The 19,024-nt window shown below is 36.9% G+C and overlaps 2 protein-coding genes across 9 annotated transcripts; one reads left to right on the top strand and one right to left on the bottom strand.

The window, feature by feature from the left end:
- Nucleotides 1-189: 189 nt before the first annotated feature.
- LOC106150634 (free fatty acid receptor 4) lies at nucleotides 190-9,899 on the bottom strand. 7 transcript variants are annotated; one of them, XM_013523543.3, is made up of 2 exons: nucleotides 9,678-9,899; nucleotides 190-2,271 (listed from the first exon to the last, which is right to left on the bottom strand). In XM_013523543.3, the coding sequence occupies exon 2, from the start codon at nucleotides 2,190-2,192 to the stop codon at nucleotides 933-935; it is 1,260 nt and encodes a 419-aa protein (XP_013378997.2). In that variant the 5' UTR covers nucleotides 2,193-2,271; nucleotides 9,678-9,899; the 3' UTR covers nucleotides 190-932. The 7 variants fall into 7 exon arrangements, with proteins under 7 accessions (XP_013378997.2, XP_013378998.2, XP_086856068.1 ...); XM_013523544.3 differs by lacking the exon at nucleotides 9,678-9,899 and adding an exon at nucleotides 7,258-7,442; XM_086999942.1 differs by lacking the exon at nucleotides 9,678-9,899 and adding an exon at nucleotides 7,005-7,128.
- A 3,605-nt stretch (nucleotides 9,900-13,504) lies between these two features.
- Nucleotides 13,505-17,478, top strand: LOC106164020 (uncharacterized). Of its 2 annotated transcripts, none has more exons than XM_024076154.2 (2): nucleotides 13,505-13,610; nucleotides 16,575-17,478. In XM_024076154.2, exons 1-2 carry the CDS (start codon nucleotides 13,529-13,531, stop codon nucleotides 17,273-17,275), a joined length of 783 nt encoding a protein of 260 aa, XP_023931922.2. In that variant the 5' UTR covers nucleotides 13,505-13,528; the 3' UTR covers nucleotides 17,276-17,478. The 2 variants fall into 2 exon arrangements, with proteins under 2 accessions (XP_023931922.2, XP_013397224.2); XM_013541770.2 differs by lacking the exon at nucleotides 13,505-13,610 and adding an exon at nucleotides 15,859-16,011.
- The last annotated feature ends 1,546 nt before the right edge of the window (nucleotides 17,479-19,024 follow it).

Here is a 19,024-nt window from a genome sequence, read left to right as displayed (position 1 = left end):
CTAGATGCATCTTATAAAGGGGAATATTGCTTTCACGCATTCACAGCCTGGCAAACCTCTCTGTTGTTCTTCGGGTGCCCTTGTAGGGTCAAATTCTAAGCAGTTTCAACGAATTTTCCATTATTCATAAGTTAATTAGGAAAATACGTGCTCGACAAAAAGGAAAAACGGTGGGATAACACGGAGAAGTCGATTGTAGTTGTTTTATACGTAATGCTGTCTGGAAAGAGCAATTAGTAATGATACATGCAAATGGTGAAAATGATAAAGGCATTATGATTTAATTTACGCTTTGCTTCTTAAATAAAATGGGCCTTTGTGCGTGGGATTTACAATTCTTACATAAGATGGTCAAGAAAACAAAAGTGGTGATCGCTTCATATGAATGAAAATATCATATTGAAAAAGAGGAAATATGTATAATAGAAAACTTAGTACATGTACATATCAAACATTGCTATAAAAACAGCATTTCACTAGTAAGATACTGTTAAAAGTAAGTATTAGCAAAACTTTAACATGAAAAATGAAATTGTCATTTTGACAGTAGCAAGCTCAGAAAAAACGTTCACTTTGAAACACAATTTAGTGAAATTTAGGCCTTCCGCCGATGCTATGAATCTTTTAAATATACCCAAGTTCAGCAATCATTAATCCGCCATTTGTTAAGTCTATTAGTTACAAAATACGATACGAAACATCTGTTATTTTCCAAAAATACATAAATATTTACAGCGGAAAAAGAACACAATATCCGTTGAATTAATACACATCGCTTCAGATTACACCGTAGGCTTTTGGATTAGTGGCGCAATTCACTATCACCTCTATCGCAATTTACGGACACACCTACTTGGTGTCAAACAGTGTATGCATACATATAGAACATATCTACTAAATGTTGGAAAGGTCATTATCATTATTTTACACGGTCAAAACTTTTCTTCCTGGTGCATATCTGCATGCAGCTGTCCTTCTGCGTTGACATTTGAAAGCACTATTCCACTGTCATGATTCCCATCTTTACTTGGGTGGTGATTCTCAGTACTTGAGCAGCGAATGCTTGTGTCAATGTCCCGCATTGATTTACACAGTTTAAGAGACTGTCCAATCTTTTTGAAACCTCGGCGAAAGTTTTGATTAAAAGTGCCGTAGATTATAGGGTTTATGCACGCATTTAAGAAAGTGATGGAAGCTGTGAGAATAAAAATCTGAGAAGAAAGCGTAGGTACTTCCATGTTCCCATCGTAAACAACCAGAGACAGTGTTATGAAAATAGGAGTCCAACTAACGATAAAAGCAACCACAATGATCACAAGGAATCGAACAACGTTCAGGTCTCTCTGATCTCGGGACGCTTCGCAATCGCTTACCGTCCTCCTTCTCAAAGTCTCCCCGTTGACATTATTTGTGCCGTTCCTACTTATTGTGCTAAAACTGCCGATTTCTGAACTTGTCCGGAGAGATTTGTTTAATTTTTGTCGCTTTTTCCACAAGAAATGAAGTATCCGCGAATAGTTGTGAACAATAATGACCAGCGGCACTATGAAAAAGAGGCTAATTCCAACAGCTGTATAAGGGTAGGACACATTAAAAGTTTCGCTAACGTAAGGCCAGACGAGCGTACATAGTGTCGCAGTGCCTCCTTTAAATGGAAATTCACGAATCTGGAAGTAAATTGCCAGAGGAATGAAAAATAATATTCCCGAGATCCATGTAAATGCCACCATACCTATCACGGTTCCTAATTTGAATTTCCGTGATCTGTGACCAACGATGACGCGAAAGCGGTCAATGCTGATGAATGTCATTGTCCATATGGATACGTAACCACACACGAATTCTAATAGAGGCATGAGGCCGCACAGTACTCTGCCAAAGATCCAACTTTCAGTAACCCGTGTAGTTGCAATGAGAGGGTTTCCCATAGTGAACAGTATGTCTGACACTGATAAGTTCACAATGAATAAGTTCGTGTTACTTTTCCTCATTCCCTTGTTGCTTATGACGACAATTATTACAAGGACGTTTCCTACCACACCCCAGATCCATAGTAGAATTAAAAAGAACACTTCAATCCCAACAATGGCTGTACTTTCTCTTTGGAATTGACCATAGTAGGCAAAGTAGGACCGGTTTCCCCATCCTTCCTCAAATCCGAAGAAACTGGATTTATTGACGGACGACTGCATTGCTTTCAGAAGATGCTGTTAATGTCGATCTTAAAGATTCCGTCTGTCAAATAGTTCCATCTTCATTTTTCGGCTTTCCCTGAAAATATGAAAAACGTGAGACTTTGTTGAAGATTTAAGGAAACCGCAAATGTGTTTAATGCATTTGATGCACTTTAAAACTGTGGGAAATCTACAGTGGCAGAGTAAAACCCACATCATTCACATTCATATACCTTTGATTGATTATTCAACCAGACCACTATTCTAGCCTTCAGTTGATTTAAATATGTACAATAGTGTAGTACGTAGTAAATGTGCAATGTATAGTTTACAGTTATATATCTGTGATATGGTACATGTGCACCGTGCATGTCTATAGCAATACAAGTGAATGACCAACACATAAATTAATTCTTTTCAGGATCAAATGGTCACTATAGCACACTCGATGTGGTTGAGCCAGGAACTGAACATACAGCACTCTTTGTTCCATTATGATGAATGCTGTAGGTACATGTACCACAAGTGATTCAAATCTGCTGTCCAAACATGGTAGACCTAGAGCATTTTCAATGAAAAAGTTAAAGTGAAACTTTTGATACCCCTAGTTAAAAGGACTCAGTGAAAAATGCTAAGGTTCGCAATGAACCTGCCACTTGTCCTCTTTCGCCCCATTAGCATTCCACACATAACAGTGGCTAGTTCATGTAACGACACTTGCATAATGCCGGTTGTACTTCTGTAATACGTCTTCATTAGTGAACTTATATCAAAAGCTGAAATATCATATGACACGCAAAAAAGTTTCGAATTATTTCAACCTACAAGATGAAGAGTCTCTTGTGTTTTAGAATGGTCTTTTTTATTTCCTTAGTTGCGTACCAATTAATATTTGATTTTTTGATACAGTTGTTTATCTCAGTAGGTTCCAATAAATATTTGGGTTTTTATTGTTACATTATATCCTTTATTTCTGGTACAGTTATTTTTCATAGTTGAGAACTAGGTATTCATACCCAAACTTTATAGTACATCATTCGATCACAATCTTACAGGCCAGTGTAGAACACGGTCCCCTGAGAAAAGATTCTCTGAATGATAGATCTGAACACGTTTTACTGTCTTGTTCTACTGACCCCTGTTTTTTTCTCTCAGTCGTGTAGCACAAAATTACACTGCATCTAAAAGCTGAATTCAAATCAGCTGATCCAAACCACTTTCGCCACAATCCAAGGTGGTAAAGAGGAAGGACACAACTTTGAAGTTAAAACTTAAAAGTCCCACAGTAGTCAAATTGGTTAAGTGTTGAAAAGTGTCATCAGATATGTAATTTCAATGCAATGTGAAAAGCGTTTTGCCAATAGCTTGAAATATTGGCTATGTAAGAACTACAGTAGTTTATTTCTCATGCTTTTCTAAATTAGTATATTTGTTCAAGTTTTTCAATGCCGTAAACTCCAATGTAAGGAAAATAAATACCACTATGCTAGCCAGCATACACTACTGTGTGGTTTATGAGATGCAATCACGAAATAAAACAAATAAATTGGCTAAGAGAAGCAGATACAAACCTAGTCCAATGTGGTAGGATAGAACGATGAAAATCTATGATGGAAGTTCATGAAATTTACCAGATATCACGGTCTTGGCTGTCGTCGTCGTCAGTGGTGCAACTGAATTTTGGATGACTACACACCACTATGCACTTCTTCCTGCTGCCTTTTTTTTAGCAAGCTCATAAATCTATACAATTCAATGTCGTTTGCCTTATGAAAGTGCATTCAATCTGTCACATGGAGGCATGAAAACAAACACGTGATTCAATAGGGCATTTATAGCAATTACTTAGCATTTGTTTACTTGCCCAATCACATAACCCCACTTATCTCAAAAACACTGATAAGTAATTCTCGTAACAGTTTAGAATAGAAATTTTCTTTTAAAGAAATAATAAAGTTAATTACCAAAATGCCACTAGGCCTATGCAGACAGAGTCACAGGTATGGACGCTTATTCCATCACCACACAAACAAACAAAATAATGCAAACAAAAATATATATATTTTGGTAATTTTGTTGCCTAGGCCATTCCGATCACCTTGTGGACCTTTTCCGCCCTGCTTCACTCCACTACTCACTACTCCACAGGGTGTGCTAGAACTCTTTTACAAAAAAAAAAAAAAAAGAAAAGATTTTGCATAGTACTTAAGTGGGCCCCTGATATCAGAGTGTATTACTCCACGATGTTGAAAGTTTGTTCCACAAGGAGTAATTGACAGGTGACCCTCTGGACTACACATGACTTTCTGATTCTTTAAATATGCGACTAAGCAGTGTGATCGTCCCACGAAATCATTTGATTACAAACCTGGATGAGTTCAAGTTTGTATTAAACTCCCAAATTGACGGTGCTGTCATATATGTTAAAATATGTTAGCTCCAATACAACAGGTTGCCACACTGTTCGTGATCTCATGGTGCTTAAAACCCTACATCATACTGAAAAACCTCAATCTCATTAACTTAATCATTAATATGCGTATTGGCAAATCTAGTGGTGACAGAGGTTCGATTTCCTGCACCTCTTCCCTGTTTTAAACAAAACTGTTCCGTGTGGTATATTAATCCCAAGGCTTAAACCTGAGGCAAGCCGCAAATTGATTATTAAGGTAGTGTTTGTTTTGTGGTAGATAAGATAAGAGTAATAAAACAGCAATAACGGTGCTTCTGTGTTCGGCCCACGGTTATAAATAATGGAAGTAAATAGTTGTAATGACTGGGAAAATTTGGTGGTTTACCCATTGTGCTTTTATCCTGTATATTGAAGCTGTGAACGTCAGCATCAACTCGAATGTGAAATTCAATTAGTGCATTAAAACACAATCAATATAGCAATACAAAAATATAGCAATACAAAAATAAAGACAATCCAACGAGAATTTTTGCAATCAGGTTGTTTCACTTGTGAAAGTTCACAGTTAATGTTACTCACCATGGATAAAAACAAGAAATATGCCTTTTTAAGGGAACTGAACAACTGTTGCTATGATGATAAGGGTTTATGGTGTGCTGTCACGTGGAGATAACTCGCGTTTGGCACTGCATGCAGCGTTTTGGTCGTGAGCTATATATAAGTGGTTAAATAGGACGGTCTGTGGTCACTGCAATATCTACACTTGACCATCAGCTCTGTCCTACTACAGATACTGAATTGTTATTTGCATTTCCTTTAATCTGGCAGCAAATTATTTTAGAGTAAAGAGCGGCTAACCGCCTCTTTTGATTTAAGCAACAACACGACAATGGCATGTAGTTTAAGTTGTTATTCTTAAACCATCATCATTACTCTTTTACATCATCAAATAGTTCCTTGTCAGGTGACAAAATGCTTTCATGCCATTTTGAGGGGATGCATTCTAAAAACAATACGGTGTCATTTAGTCTATAAAAATAGAGCAAATAAAAGATGTCGTGTAGTGATCAAGAAAAATTCTTACTGCCTCTGACAGTATTGAGGTTAATGGAAGATGTTAACTCACTCAAAAATTTCACTTTTATGACCGTTTACATTTTGAATGCACAGACAGCTAAATGTAGTAACTCGTTGTAAAAGGTTGTGGCGACGCACATTCACTAACGAGATTTTCCCTCTCAACCCCTCTCTCTCTCTCTCTCTCTCTCTTACATTTCACTACTAGTTTAGTTTTCGGACTCCTGATGATTGCTAGTGTATTCAGAATCATATCACAAATGATAACCATGAATCACTCACCGTGCCCTGATGATATTGAACGATGATAACAAACCTACACAGAAGACACCACAAGGATATTTGGCGTCCATGCTTCGTACAGTCGACAACTTGCCTGCTGGTACAGACCCAAAAAACTGTTGGCCAGCTACATGCTCTTCTAGCATACACATACATAAACGGTAGCTCTCAGTACTGTTACTACAGACACGACGGCAATAACTATTACTGTATATATACTCCAGTCACAGTAATAAACTGACTAGTATTAATTAAATCCAATATAGATACTTAAAGAAAAGGTCAAAATCAGATTAAACACACATCTACCCATCAATTGTTCTAAATAATCAACCGTACCAAATTGTGAGATCACCTTTGACATGAAATCATAAAACGATACTGCTGATAGGAGGGGGCTTGAACACATAGATAACGTATCACAATGAGTTTATCATTTGGGTTGAAGTGGAGTTCTAACATTATAGAGCAAGAGTCTTCTTACCTCCTGTCGCAATTCACGTCCCTTCATTCAAGTAACTTTCAATTTATATGATTCTAATTGATAACACGATGTGACTTGGTCTGCACTGTAAATGGCGTTTTAAAATTCACAAATTTACCTACTTTTTCATCCCATATGAATACCATGTGAAGTGAACATGAATGAGAGTCACTTCATTTACAATTTTATGTGCTGTGACAGATAGTTTGTATCCCCTCAAGTCAAAAATCTAAAATCAAAAACGAAACAGCATTTATATGGTTGCTTTTAGGCATATCACGTGGCGAATATCTTTAGAGTCCAAGAAGTTTTAAATTCAAATTGGCATAACTCGATAGCACACACTGCATTTCTATATTTCATGGGTTCAGAAAATTCGACCGTTCGATGTAAATAACCCCAGAAATTAAATCAATTAAATCCCAGATCGTTGTTAATGAGAACAAATAACTTTCACGAAGCTAAAGCGTAAAATCTCAAAGCAATATTTACAAGAATAAAATCCTGCCCTCCTTCCTTCGATTTTTCTTTACCCTCGGTCAACTATGAGATTGTTTTCAGAATTTTTACTTACCTCCTACATAATATACAGTGTTTATCTATTTATTTATTCATTTATTTTTTTATATTCTGTCTCTCTGTCTGTCTCTGGCGCCTAATTGTCACTGGGGGGATGGGTAGTTGATTAATATACCTTAAATATATACCTTAAGTCACTAATGCCTCAGCCCAAGGCTGCGGTTACTCAGACGTCACTCAGAGGGTTCTCTGAGAATGTCATTCTAATGATAAAATCTTAATTACATAACTTTTAAGGGTAAACTTACATTATTTCTTCTGGACACATACCCTGACACTCTGTTTGGTTCACTTGAGCAATAAAGCTTAGTTGAGAAATGGTTGAATCATTTTGTTTGTCGCTAACAGCGTATTCCGGAAGGGAGTCTATTGAATGACACACCGTGACCTGTCATTTAGACCGAATGCTACAGTTAACTCAGATACAACATAGATTATACGGGCGCACCTCTACTGCGGGTTCTTATTGTTAGCAAAGCCCAAATGCTTTTTTCCTTAAACCGCAAACATCCTAGTTCCTAATTTCCTCATTCAAAAGGATTAGGATACATAGTGTAGGGCGGTGAAATACTGCCAAAAAAATTTAAAATGCACGCACGACATCGACGCCCAGTTATTCGAGTGGTAAAGCTGATTTGTAGGTCAAGCATATTCCAACTTAACTATTTTTACCTACTCTGTTGAACACGAAGATTCATCTGATGTCTATCAATGAAATCGGGTTGGTTTAATCATAGTGACGCGCATGTTAGTTACAAATTGTGTGGTTTGGTGGAGAGACCGACACGCCTTGGAGAACAAGCAATATTTAAAGCGACAGTAAACATTTATAAAGTCATTGTTTTGAAAAATAAATAAATTCATAGCATAACAGGTATTCAATGCATGGCATTGTATTGATTTTCAAAATTTATTTACTGATGCTAAAATACGAGAGAAAAACTGTGGTAAACAGACTTATCTCGGCCATAATTGTATTAATGCTTTGAATTGCATTACTGCAGTAACTAACACCGTTTATATGATAAATAATGCATGGACATTTACAATATGTTGTAATAATTTGAATTGCGATTATCGGAGACATTGATTTTGGCCTTTCGCTAGAGGTGTGCATCTAACTTACAGACATAAGTTGAAATACAGCTATCAGTTCCTTTCTTTGGTGTGTCACATACTGTAACAATTACCAACCTATGTTGTATGTGTCACACTCACAACCCTACGTAGAGTGTGTCACATGTTGTACCAGTTACAACCGTGACTGACCGGTCGTAAAAGTAGCTTGTATGCAAGAGCCAAATCGCCCACGATGATATGAAATAGCAGGGGATATACTTAACCTTGTAGACCAAACTTTGAGAACTTATGTATGAATACCAAACTGTGTTTTTTCAATATATCAAGAACTTAAGAAGTCCCTAGGTTGCAAACTAAAGAACCAATATTTATCACAGAATGGTTCAACTTGAGGATGTAAATTGTTTTATGGCTTTGAAGTAAACTTTTGTTAAAAACTGACATAACTACTCAGAGGTCGCCATTTTTCAAGCCATACAAAATTTCAGATCTCAACGCTAGCCATTGGAATTATATAATATTTACGTATGTTGTACTTTTGGATATTGTGACCAGCCAAGAACATCAGCGGGTTCTTCAACTCATCGACCTTTTAGCTGTCACATGCGCGGCCTTTATGTTGTGGATGTGAACCATGCCAAAATCACCTTTAATACAACGTGAAAGTCTGACATAACAAACTGATATTTGTGCCCTTTCCTTCTACCGCTGACAGTATTACGAAATCATCTCTTTGATACCGTTATAATGGGGCCATTAGCCCGTTTGTGAATTTACATACTAAACATTGTTTCATGTATTTATAGTTGATATATGAAAGGAGAGGAAGAAATTAATTGCTCGGTTCAATTATTGGTTGGTGTTGGTGGCGAGACCAGGAGTCACCCTGTGTTGCTCGAGTTCGGGGGGATTCAGGGGTTTGAAAGAACCCCCCCCCCCTTTTGCCAGGAAATGTCCTCTCTAAGTAAAATTTTATCTAGGTACACGGTTCATGATAAATGGTCCATTTTTTTCAGGAAAAGAACCCCCCCTTTTAAAATTTCTGGCTAGGGGCCTGTATTTGAGTGTGGATCACTGGAAGTCCACCTCTCCATCATCAACATGGCATAGCCGTTAAATGTAAGATCTCCGTTCCTTACGTGGTTAAGTAGGCCTAAGCTTCTAGTGGACTCCGAAACATAGGGTGAGTTGGAGTGGTATGCACACGTAATGTAAGGCCTGACGCAACAATTGATTCATAGATACAAAGTGAAAATCAAGCTGCATAAAAGCAAACTGATGATAAACTGATGATGGCATTCATTTGTAAAGAAGGTTCATCATTAAATGGGTCGACCGATTTGATCCAGATAACGTTTGATAACAAGTGAAAATGAAGTCGCATGAAAACAGTTCTCACGACCACAGACAGGTAAATACATCGAGTGATAACATCCAGACACCTAGAGGGGACTTTTCGGTGAAAAAATAAACAACCAACCTCTCTCCCCTCCCACCTCTCTCTCTATGTATACATTAAACTTTGTCCACGCCTTCCATTTCACAAACTTTATTATGGCTGAAAACATTTAAAAAACTCTTCACTTACCAGCACTGGCCCAAAGTACGTTTATATCTCAATCGTTGTAAATAACCGTAGAGATCCGTGTACTTGCTTGTCTAAAAAAAACCCAAAGTCGCTGTTATTTGCCCGCAGCACGCAAGTTAAGTACTGTAGTGTGCGAGTGCGAAAATGAAATGAAAGTTCAGTGAACAAGATGAAGTATGTGGTCTTATCACTCTGAGCAATCGGCCACTTGAGTCACCTGTACAGGCACGCTCCTTTGGTCACCTCAAGCGTGAAGGCCCAACAAACAACTTATGATATATTGTATACAAGGCGGAATTTAGACTGACTAATGTTCAATTCAGTTTATTAAACCTTTGAGCCCTACGGCTCATCAGAATATAAAACAGTGACAATATAAAGTTATATCTAATCAACTACCATTACTACAACAACTACTACTGATACAAACAATAATAATAATAATAATAATAATAATAATAATAATTTATCAGATTGACATTAATCTTAGTTCCGATGCACATTTCAGGTATTTTCCCAAATTGTTTAATTGTGATACATTGTTAAGTGATAGTAATTTAATTAATTTATTAAAGACACTTGGCTTTGTATAATAAAATTTCTTAATATATTTCTTCCTAATCGTGTTGTAGTGAGGGCATTTAAGGATAAAATGAAATTCATCCTCTACATCGTTTAAATTGCATAACTTACAGATTCTTAAATTCTTATTTGTGTCTGTGTATCGGCCAGTCTCTACAGTTAGATTATGTGATGAAAGCCTAAATTTTGCGATAAATTCCTTATTTTTCTGTGAAATTGGCTTATTCAAGTAAAATTGCACTGTGTTAAACTGTTTAACAGTAACTGTCATATACATGATGTGTTCAGGATCCCTTTAAGGAGCTCTTTCAGGGTTTGTCAGGACATATCTCTGACTCTATAATTTAAGGAAGCGGCTTCAAGTGCCCATAGAAGTAGAGAACTTCTGTGAAGTGCCATAGTGTATTCTGTTTGAATCATATCGCACTGATGGGGATTTTCAATCAATTACGAGCCACTTTGAAAGACAAGTATTATTATCAATCTAAACTAATGAGTCTTATTGAATATTTCATATATAATTTTTATCCCTAAGGCCATGACATTTAATGCAGGCAACAATTTGCTACATTGTTATTATTGTTAAAATTATTAGGATAGTGAGTTTATATAATAAAAGCGGCCTTGTTTGGCCAAATTACGAACAATCGATAGTCTTTGTTGCCTTCTCTCTTGTTATGAATGGGACTATGAAAGTTTGTGGTACACTGGGACGGAGGAGACAAAAAAAGCTTATTTAATAATTAAGATATATGTTTCCTTTTTTTGCATCACAAAATTTGATAATAATATAGACCAAAAGAAAAGGTATGTTTTTTATAGAAGAAAAAAGAAGCACCAGTGTACAGGAACGGTCGTGGCAAAGAGTACTTGTTATATTTAATTTTAAAACTCCACCTTGCTTCGATCGACTTTATGTTTTAAATTGTAGCCTACCATTACATTTTACAATAAAGATAAAAACCATAAATAAGCCATGAAGATAACATATAATAACACTCTATAATTTTCTCACGGCGGTCTGATTACAACGATTGAGATGAATTTATTCACTGTATTTGCTCGCGGGTTAGGGCATATCACTGGATATATGATCTAAAATTTAACACCGAAGAGTGTCACGGCGAACGTTCTTGGTACGTTCAAGAAATCACTGTGTTGTCATGTGACTAATATATCATAATTCTTTTTTCATCAAAAAGATGTAATCAATTTAAAAGAAAGTAGCAAATGTTGACCTCCGTTAGGTATTCGGTGATCACATTCAGACAGAAAAAAGCCAAAAGCCAAGAAAGCTCAGTGGAATTTTTTTCAGGATTGTTAAAAAAAGCATTAGTTGAATAGTGCCGTAATTAATATCTTTGAGATTGTTCATTTCCTGGACCCAAGGCAACAGAGGCAACATTGCGGTAGGTGTGAATGCAATGCAATGTCAGCTGCTACAGCAATCATGTGGTGCGTTCTCTTTCAAACTGCCAGAAAGTCATTTTCAAAATAAATAGATAATAAATATACAAATGAATCAAGAGAAAGGAAGGGTGCTGATTTAAACAAAGGGAAGAATATGATGTACGGTAGCAAGCTGCAAGCCTATCAAATATAACAATACCCTTTTCTTTAAATTCATCCTTTTATATTTGTGTTACGCTGTTTTTCGTCAAAAAGCAATGCTATCCAAAAGTTTCTGAATAATGCGTCACGGTTTTGGACAGGTGTGTCAGCACTGCAGTTAGCTCAATATTATTCTGAAAGACAAATATGATTGGTAATTTTACTTAGTAATTAACATTGAATTTAATGCAAACCTTGTCTCACTGACGCACCTGTCCAGAGACCTGAGACATTATGGTCTTGACATAGATGAGGTCGCGATGAAGATGTTTTAGTTTATTCGATATTCATCTTTTCTTTATAATTGATTTTTTGATAAGTTGTCACAATATTTGGATACCAAGATCAAAATGCCTCACGAATATCAGATCACAACGATGGTCTGAGATCGTGGATATCTCTGGTGGAATTATTCACAGTATTTTGTCAGAAAGGGTATATAAGTAGATGGTTTTAAAGTAAGTGAACAGCATTATGGGGGGTTTTCTCGGTGCGTTAAAAAAAAAAAAAAAAACAGTGTGCCTTGGAATGATTTGGAACAAAAACTACGTTATTTATTTTAGATCAAAGATCTGATCAAAATAATGCAAAATAAAAAAATATGTAAAATAAAAAAGACCACGACTTTGGAGAGAAAAACAGGTTAAAAGACAAAAAGAAATCTCATTAGACATCTCTTTAAACCACTTTATTTGTTTAATAATTATCTTTAGGCAATTCTTATTTCCTCAACCCAGTTTAGAAGAATGACATAGCAACAAGTATAATGTATGCATTCAAACAACCACAAAAGCTATTTTCGAAGTAAATAGTCAAATTAATATACAAGTAAAATGAAATTAATCAAAGGTCCGTTCTTATAGAACCGGGTTTGTTATGGCGCGATAATTAAGATATTTGTGGAAAAGCTGCGAGCCTATCATAGCGATGCCTATTATTTTAAATACGTTCTTCCGTAATAACCTGTAATTACATAACGTTGTTTTCATCAGATAAAAAATTATGTTCAAAAGCTTCTGCTTAATGTCTCACGTTACGGTTTCTAGACAAGTATTCAGTATTACGGTGGGGCACTCAGGATTTTTTTAGCCTCGCAACCTTGTATCAAAACCCTTGAGAGATGAGAAAAACAAAGCTCTCCATTTACAAACCACACACAAAAGGACGAAATTAATTATTTTCATTGGCAGCCCGTGTATGTTGGATCTAAAACATTCTCGGGTTTGCAATTTTATAAATTAATTTATAAACTATTACGTGTCATGCCATTTTTCTGCAATTTGAGATATTACTTATTGAGAGGTCAGGCGTTCTTCACTCTTTAAAACAGGTTAGGGGTGGACCTTAATACGTCTCACTATGAACTGGTCGTCTCTTTGGGCTGTAGTGACATGTGAACATGTAAGCGGCTGATCATACAGTGGGTATAAGTAGTCACCCAGTGCCCCCTCCCCCCCCCCCCCAAAAAAAATAAATAAATAAAATAAAATAAAACCTAAAAACACTGATTTACAATATAAATGTAAATGAGTTGGTTTCCATTATAAAAGAGTTACCAAGAAACGTGTCTTTTGAAAAAAGCAATTTTAAAAACATGAGATCGCTCTATAAAAGGGATTCTTTGTGCAACGTTACAGTGTCAGTTCTCCAGACATCAGATGACAATGTCTTTTTCGAGTCTAATTGTAGCCTCGCTCTTGATTCATTTGTTTGTGGAAAATCATGCAAGGGACAGCCAGGGTAAGTCTCACATTCCCTCTCTCTCTCATATTGTCATTATCATTAAACTGATTAATTCGTTTAAGCTAAACAGATAGTGTATGGATTTTTTTGCAGCAAAAAATTACAATTATCAAATTTTCCTGGGTCCTTGAACAATTTCCGTACTAACTGTCTGTCGCTCACACTGAGACCCAGAGTCAATGCAGCCCATCTTGTTGATCTTTGAATTTTTACCTCATTTGCTTGCCTATGCAACTGAGGCCATAAGGCGTTTAAACTTTTCTTTTTGGTGGAAAAAATTAATGCCCAGATGTTACTCTTCAAACTGTCAGATTTTAGCATAAACAGGGAAAATTGCAGCAGCGCATGAATCTAGATGAGATGCACTACTTTCCAACCCCGCTTAGGATCATTGCTATCACATCGCGCACCAGGCAAAATCGGTGTGGTGGCTGATACTCTGTAATGCGATCTGACACACACCTTGAAAACGGGTAGTGTGGTCTGATATACCGGTTTATTCTGGATCCGTAGGTGCCGAGTCTGGTAGTTGGGTAGGCCTGGGTATGTATTTTAAAAACATTCTTCCGCATTTGTCTTTCGCTGTTTTTCGCCAAAAAGCAATGATATTCAAAAGTTTCTGAATAATGCGTCACGGTTCTGGACATGTGTGTCAGAACTGCAGTTAACTCAATATCATTCTCAGGGGCGGATCCAGAGTTATTTTCTGACAGTCTTCCAATTTATCTTTGTTGATCCATCCTCCATTTTTGACCGTCTTCCTACAGGAAAAATAAGATACCCGTCAATGTAAACTTGAAAATCTGACCGTCTTCCGGAAGACCCAGAAGACGCCCTAAATCCGCCCCTGAATTCTGAAAGACAAATATGATTGGTAATTTTACTTAGTAATTGACATTTAATTTATTGCAAACCTTGTCACACTGACGCAACTGTCCAGAGACCTGAGACATCACGGTCTTGACATAGGAGCGGTCGTGATGAAGATGTTTTATTTTATTTTATTCGATATTCAGCTCTTCTTTATAATTGATTTTATGGTCAGTGATCAATTGTCACAATATTTGGATACCAAGATCAAAATGTCTCACGAACATCAGATCACAACGATGGTCTGAGATCGTGGATATCTCTGGTGGAATTATTCACAGTATTTTGTCAGAAAGGGTATATAAGTAGATGGTTTCAAAGTAGGTGAGCAGTATTATGGTGGATTTTCTCGGTGCGTTCAAACAACCAATGTGTACCTTGGCAAATCACAGAACGATTTGGAACAAAAAAAATCAAAGATCAAAGATCAAAGATCTGATCAGTGTAAAAAAAGGACCACGACATAGGGGAGAAAAACAGGTAAAAAGACAAAAAGAAAGCTCATTAGATATCTCTTTAAACCACTTTATTTGTTTAATCACCTTTAGGCAATTCTTATTTCCCCAACCCAGTTTAGAAGAATGACATAAAAACAAGTTTAATGTATGCATTAAAACTACCACAAAAGCTATTTTCGAAATAAACAGTTAAATTAATATACAAGTAAAATGAAATTAAACAAAGGTGCGTGTTTATAGGGTTGGGTTTGTTATGGCGTGATTATTAAGATATTTGTGGAAAAGCTGCGAGCCTATCATTTGTAGCAATACCTATTATTTTAAATACGTACTTCCGTAATAACCTGTACAAATGGGAATTAAATAACGTTGTTTTCATCAAATGTAAATAATATTCAAAAGTGTCTGCTTAATGCCTCACCTTACGGTTCCCAGCCAAGTATTCAGTATTACGGTGCGGCACTGCATTTTTTTAGTCTCGTAACCTTGTATCAAAACCCTTGAGAGATGAGAAAAATAAAGCTCTCCATGAACAAAACCACACACAAAAGGACGAAATTAATTATTTTCATTGGCAGCCCGTGTATGTTGCGCGAATAGCCCTACTCTAGGATCCAAAATATTCTCGGGTTTGCAATTTTATACATTGATTTCAAACTATTAACGTGTTATGCCATTGTTCTGCAATTTGAGATATTACCTACAGTTGTATTTCGAGGTCAGGCGTTCTTCACTCTTTAAAACAGGTGAGGGGTCGACCTTAATATGTCTAACTATAACTGGTTATCTCACAGTGGGTATAAGTAGTCACCCAGTGCCCCCCCGCAAAAAAAAATCTAAAAACACTAATTTACAATGTAAATGAGTTGGTTTCCATTATAAATGAGTTACAAGAAACGTGTCTTCTGAAAAAAGCAATTTAACATGGGATTGCCCTATAAAAGGGATTCTTCGTGCCACGTTATAGTGTTATTTCTCCAGACATCAGATGACAATGTCTTTTTCAAGTCTAATTGTAGCCTCGCTCTTGATTCTTTTGTTTGTGGAAAGTCATGCAAGGGCCAACCAGGGTAAGTCTCATCTCTCTCTCTCTCTCTCTCTCTCTCACATATTGTCACTATCATTAAACTGATTAATTCGTTTAAGCTGAACAGATAGTGTACGGAATTTTTTTGTGCAAAAATTACAATTATCAAATTTTCCTGGGTCCTTGAAGAATTTTCCATGCTAGCTGTCTGTCGCTCACTCTGAGTCTCTTGTTGATTTTTGAATTTATACCTCATTTGCCTACCTTTAAGAGTTGAGATCATAAGGCGGTTAAACTTTTCTTTTTGCTGGAAAATTAATATCCAGATGTAGTGTTAGATACCAAACAACGTTTAGTGGCAACTATATCTGTTCATATTCTTAGGTAACACATTAACAAGTCAGTTTAATGGTCAAATAATGACTGTTAAAAGCATCTCTGTAAACTCGTCCGCTGCACTGATTGAACCAATTCCCCCCTCTCTCCTCTACACCTCCTTCCAAACCACCACTGCGCCTTTGAATTCCTGATGATAACATAGGCCTATTATGCTGACGTGTAGCAAACGTGGCTGTTTATTAACTTTGTTTTTTATTCATTCTGCAGGGACATATGCCTCATGCAAGGCTATCCTAAACGCGAACCCAAACTCTGCAGGTGGGGAATACACCATCAACACCAACACAGGCGACCAACGTGTTTACTGTGAGATGGGAATCAACGGGGGAGGGTATACTTTTCTTCCCCGACAGGCGATAGTGACGGGTACCAATCTTAACCTGGCCAGCATTTTCACTGATAAATCCCACGTGTTGCTACGTATTTTTTACGACAATGGTAGGCAGCCGTTCACCGTCCTGCGACAGCTGCATAGATACGCCTCCACCCCCCTTTCAGTTCAGGTAAACTCCCAATTCGGATATACAACTCCCGTGAATAAGGCCATGGGACCGCACTTATTTCTGGGATTCTTGCCAAGAAATATAGCTAGCAACCCCAGCTATAAATATCAGGGTACCCAAAGCAACGGTAAAGATATCGCTTTCAACAATTGCGACAGAAACCCAAACAGTTACTTTACATTCTTTCCAAATCATCGTGAAGTGCCACCAAGTTCCTATGGAGGCTCAGGCATTGGAGCCAATTTCTATGACGCATGGTTCAAGTCCGCCAAGCCAGTGCCATCTGGACGCACGATGCCTAACGAGTATTTCTTCTTCACCGAACTCCACTTTGGTGGGTGTGGTACCTATACCAGTAGCGATAAGTGGGCACGTGCAACGGGCGTGGCCATAGGGTTCCGCTAATTCTGTTGCAGGCACGTTGACAGAAACACAAAGGTATTCCGTTAGAAATGTGAGCAAAGACCCTGACATTAATGAATTTGATACACATGCTTTTGCGACGAAGAGATTGTTTGTAATACATGTAATATGTAGATGTGGTACATGTTTTTTAAATATGTATATGTAATATTGTAGATGTGGAATAAATGTGTTTTCATGTATTATTTTATAATTGTCGTTCAGCCGGACATTAAAAAAGCTGCTCGCTTCACTCGACATTTCCGGGTAGTGGCGCGATGCTTACGTCCAACTCCCCTGATATAAAGCTTTTCTAAATGGACTTGCTTCAGTTGTCAGCATATCATCACGAAAAAAAAAAAAAAAAAAAAAAAATATATATATATATATATATATATATATATATATATATACACATTTGAAGCTTACAAACGTTTTTTCACCGATTTCCTTTTCATCAAGTACTAGTGCATTTGTTTTCTGTCTCCGTGCAAATCACGCGTTTACTCATTTTCTTTGCACCATCTTTTCCTAAGATTTTTCCATTCAATATTTTCTTATAAGCCAATATCTGTGGCAGCTTCTTTGTTTAAGACACTTTCAATTAAATACACTGACAGTCAATGAAAACGCATCATTTAGGCCTATTTATCAAATAATATTTTAAGTTCCTTTGGCACATTAAGAAAATAACAGTTTTCGTGTGAAATATGACCCATTATTCAGTCACACAAGGTCAAATAAACAAACAATGACCAAACAAGTGCATTTGTAGGCCTACTCCTTTATATGGTTGGAATCGATTCTCAGTAAAAAAAAAAGTACAAGAAAGTTTTCTGATGCGTGTCAGTATATTTAAAACATTTTTCGACATCATTCTTGTAAAGTTCCCAATGCTGGGTTGCATCTGTTATCATGGATGCATTTTGAGGTCAGGCGTTCTTCGCTCTTCAAATACTAGTAAGGAATCGACTTTTCTTGTCTCACTCAAAACTGATGATCATTTCTTCGGTCGAAGTGACATGTGCACATGCAGCAAGCTGATCATACACTCATTGTACAGTGGGTATCTATACCGTATAGACCCTCTACATGCTCCCCCTCCCCCCCCCCCCCCCCCCAACGGTCGAACCAACACCAAAAATACACTAATTTCCATTGTAAATGACTTAATTTCCATTATAAAACAGAAACAGAAACGTGATTTAAGTTTGCAGTTTGTAAATTGATTTTATAATTAACGCGGTATGGTGTTTTCTCTGTAACCCGGATATATGGGATTTCGAGGTCGGGCGGATTTCGCTCTTCAATACAGGCGAGTGATTCACATTTTTAATCTGACAATAAACTGATCATTTCTTAAGGCGAGGTCAAGTGACATGTGCATGTAACTGGATGATACAACAGTAATTTTACAATTGGTATATAAATATTAACCTATGTCCACTCCCCCCCCCCCCCAACCCAACCGTCGAACCAGAATCTAAAAATACTCATTTTCCCTTGTAAAATACTTAACTTCCATTATAAGACAGTAACCGGAAACGTGATTTAAGTTTGCAATTTTGTTAATTGATTTCATAATTTGACGTACAATGTCGTTTTCTCCGTGTTCTGAGATATCAAGGTCAGGCGTTCTGTGCTCTTAACAGGTGAGTGATCGACATTTCTAGGTCGTACGTTAAATTGGTCATCTCTTCGGCCGAAGCCAAGCGACATATACATATAACCGGTTGATCATACATCCACACT

This window comes from Lingula anatina, chromosome 1, assembly GCF_051362555.1.
Source record: "Lingula anatina isolate TDL-2025a chromosome 1, LinAna3.0, whole genome shotgun sequence".
NCBI classification, from domain to species: domain Eukaryota; kingdom Metazoa; phylum Brachiopoda; class Lingulata; order Lingulida; family Lingulidae; genus Lingula; species Lingula anatina.
Note: the sequence above shows the minus strand (reverse complement) of the source record. Positions and strands in the feature narration are given on the sequence as shown.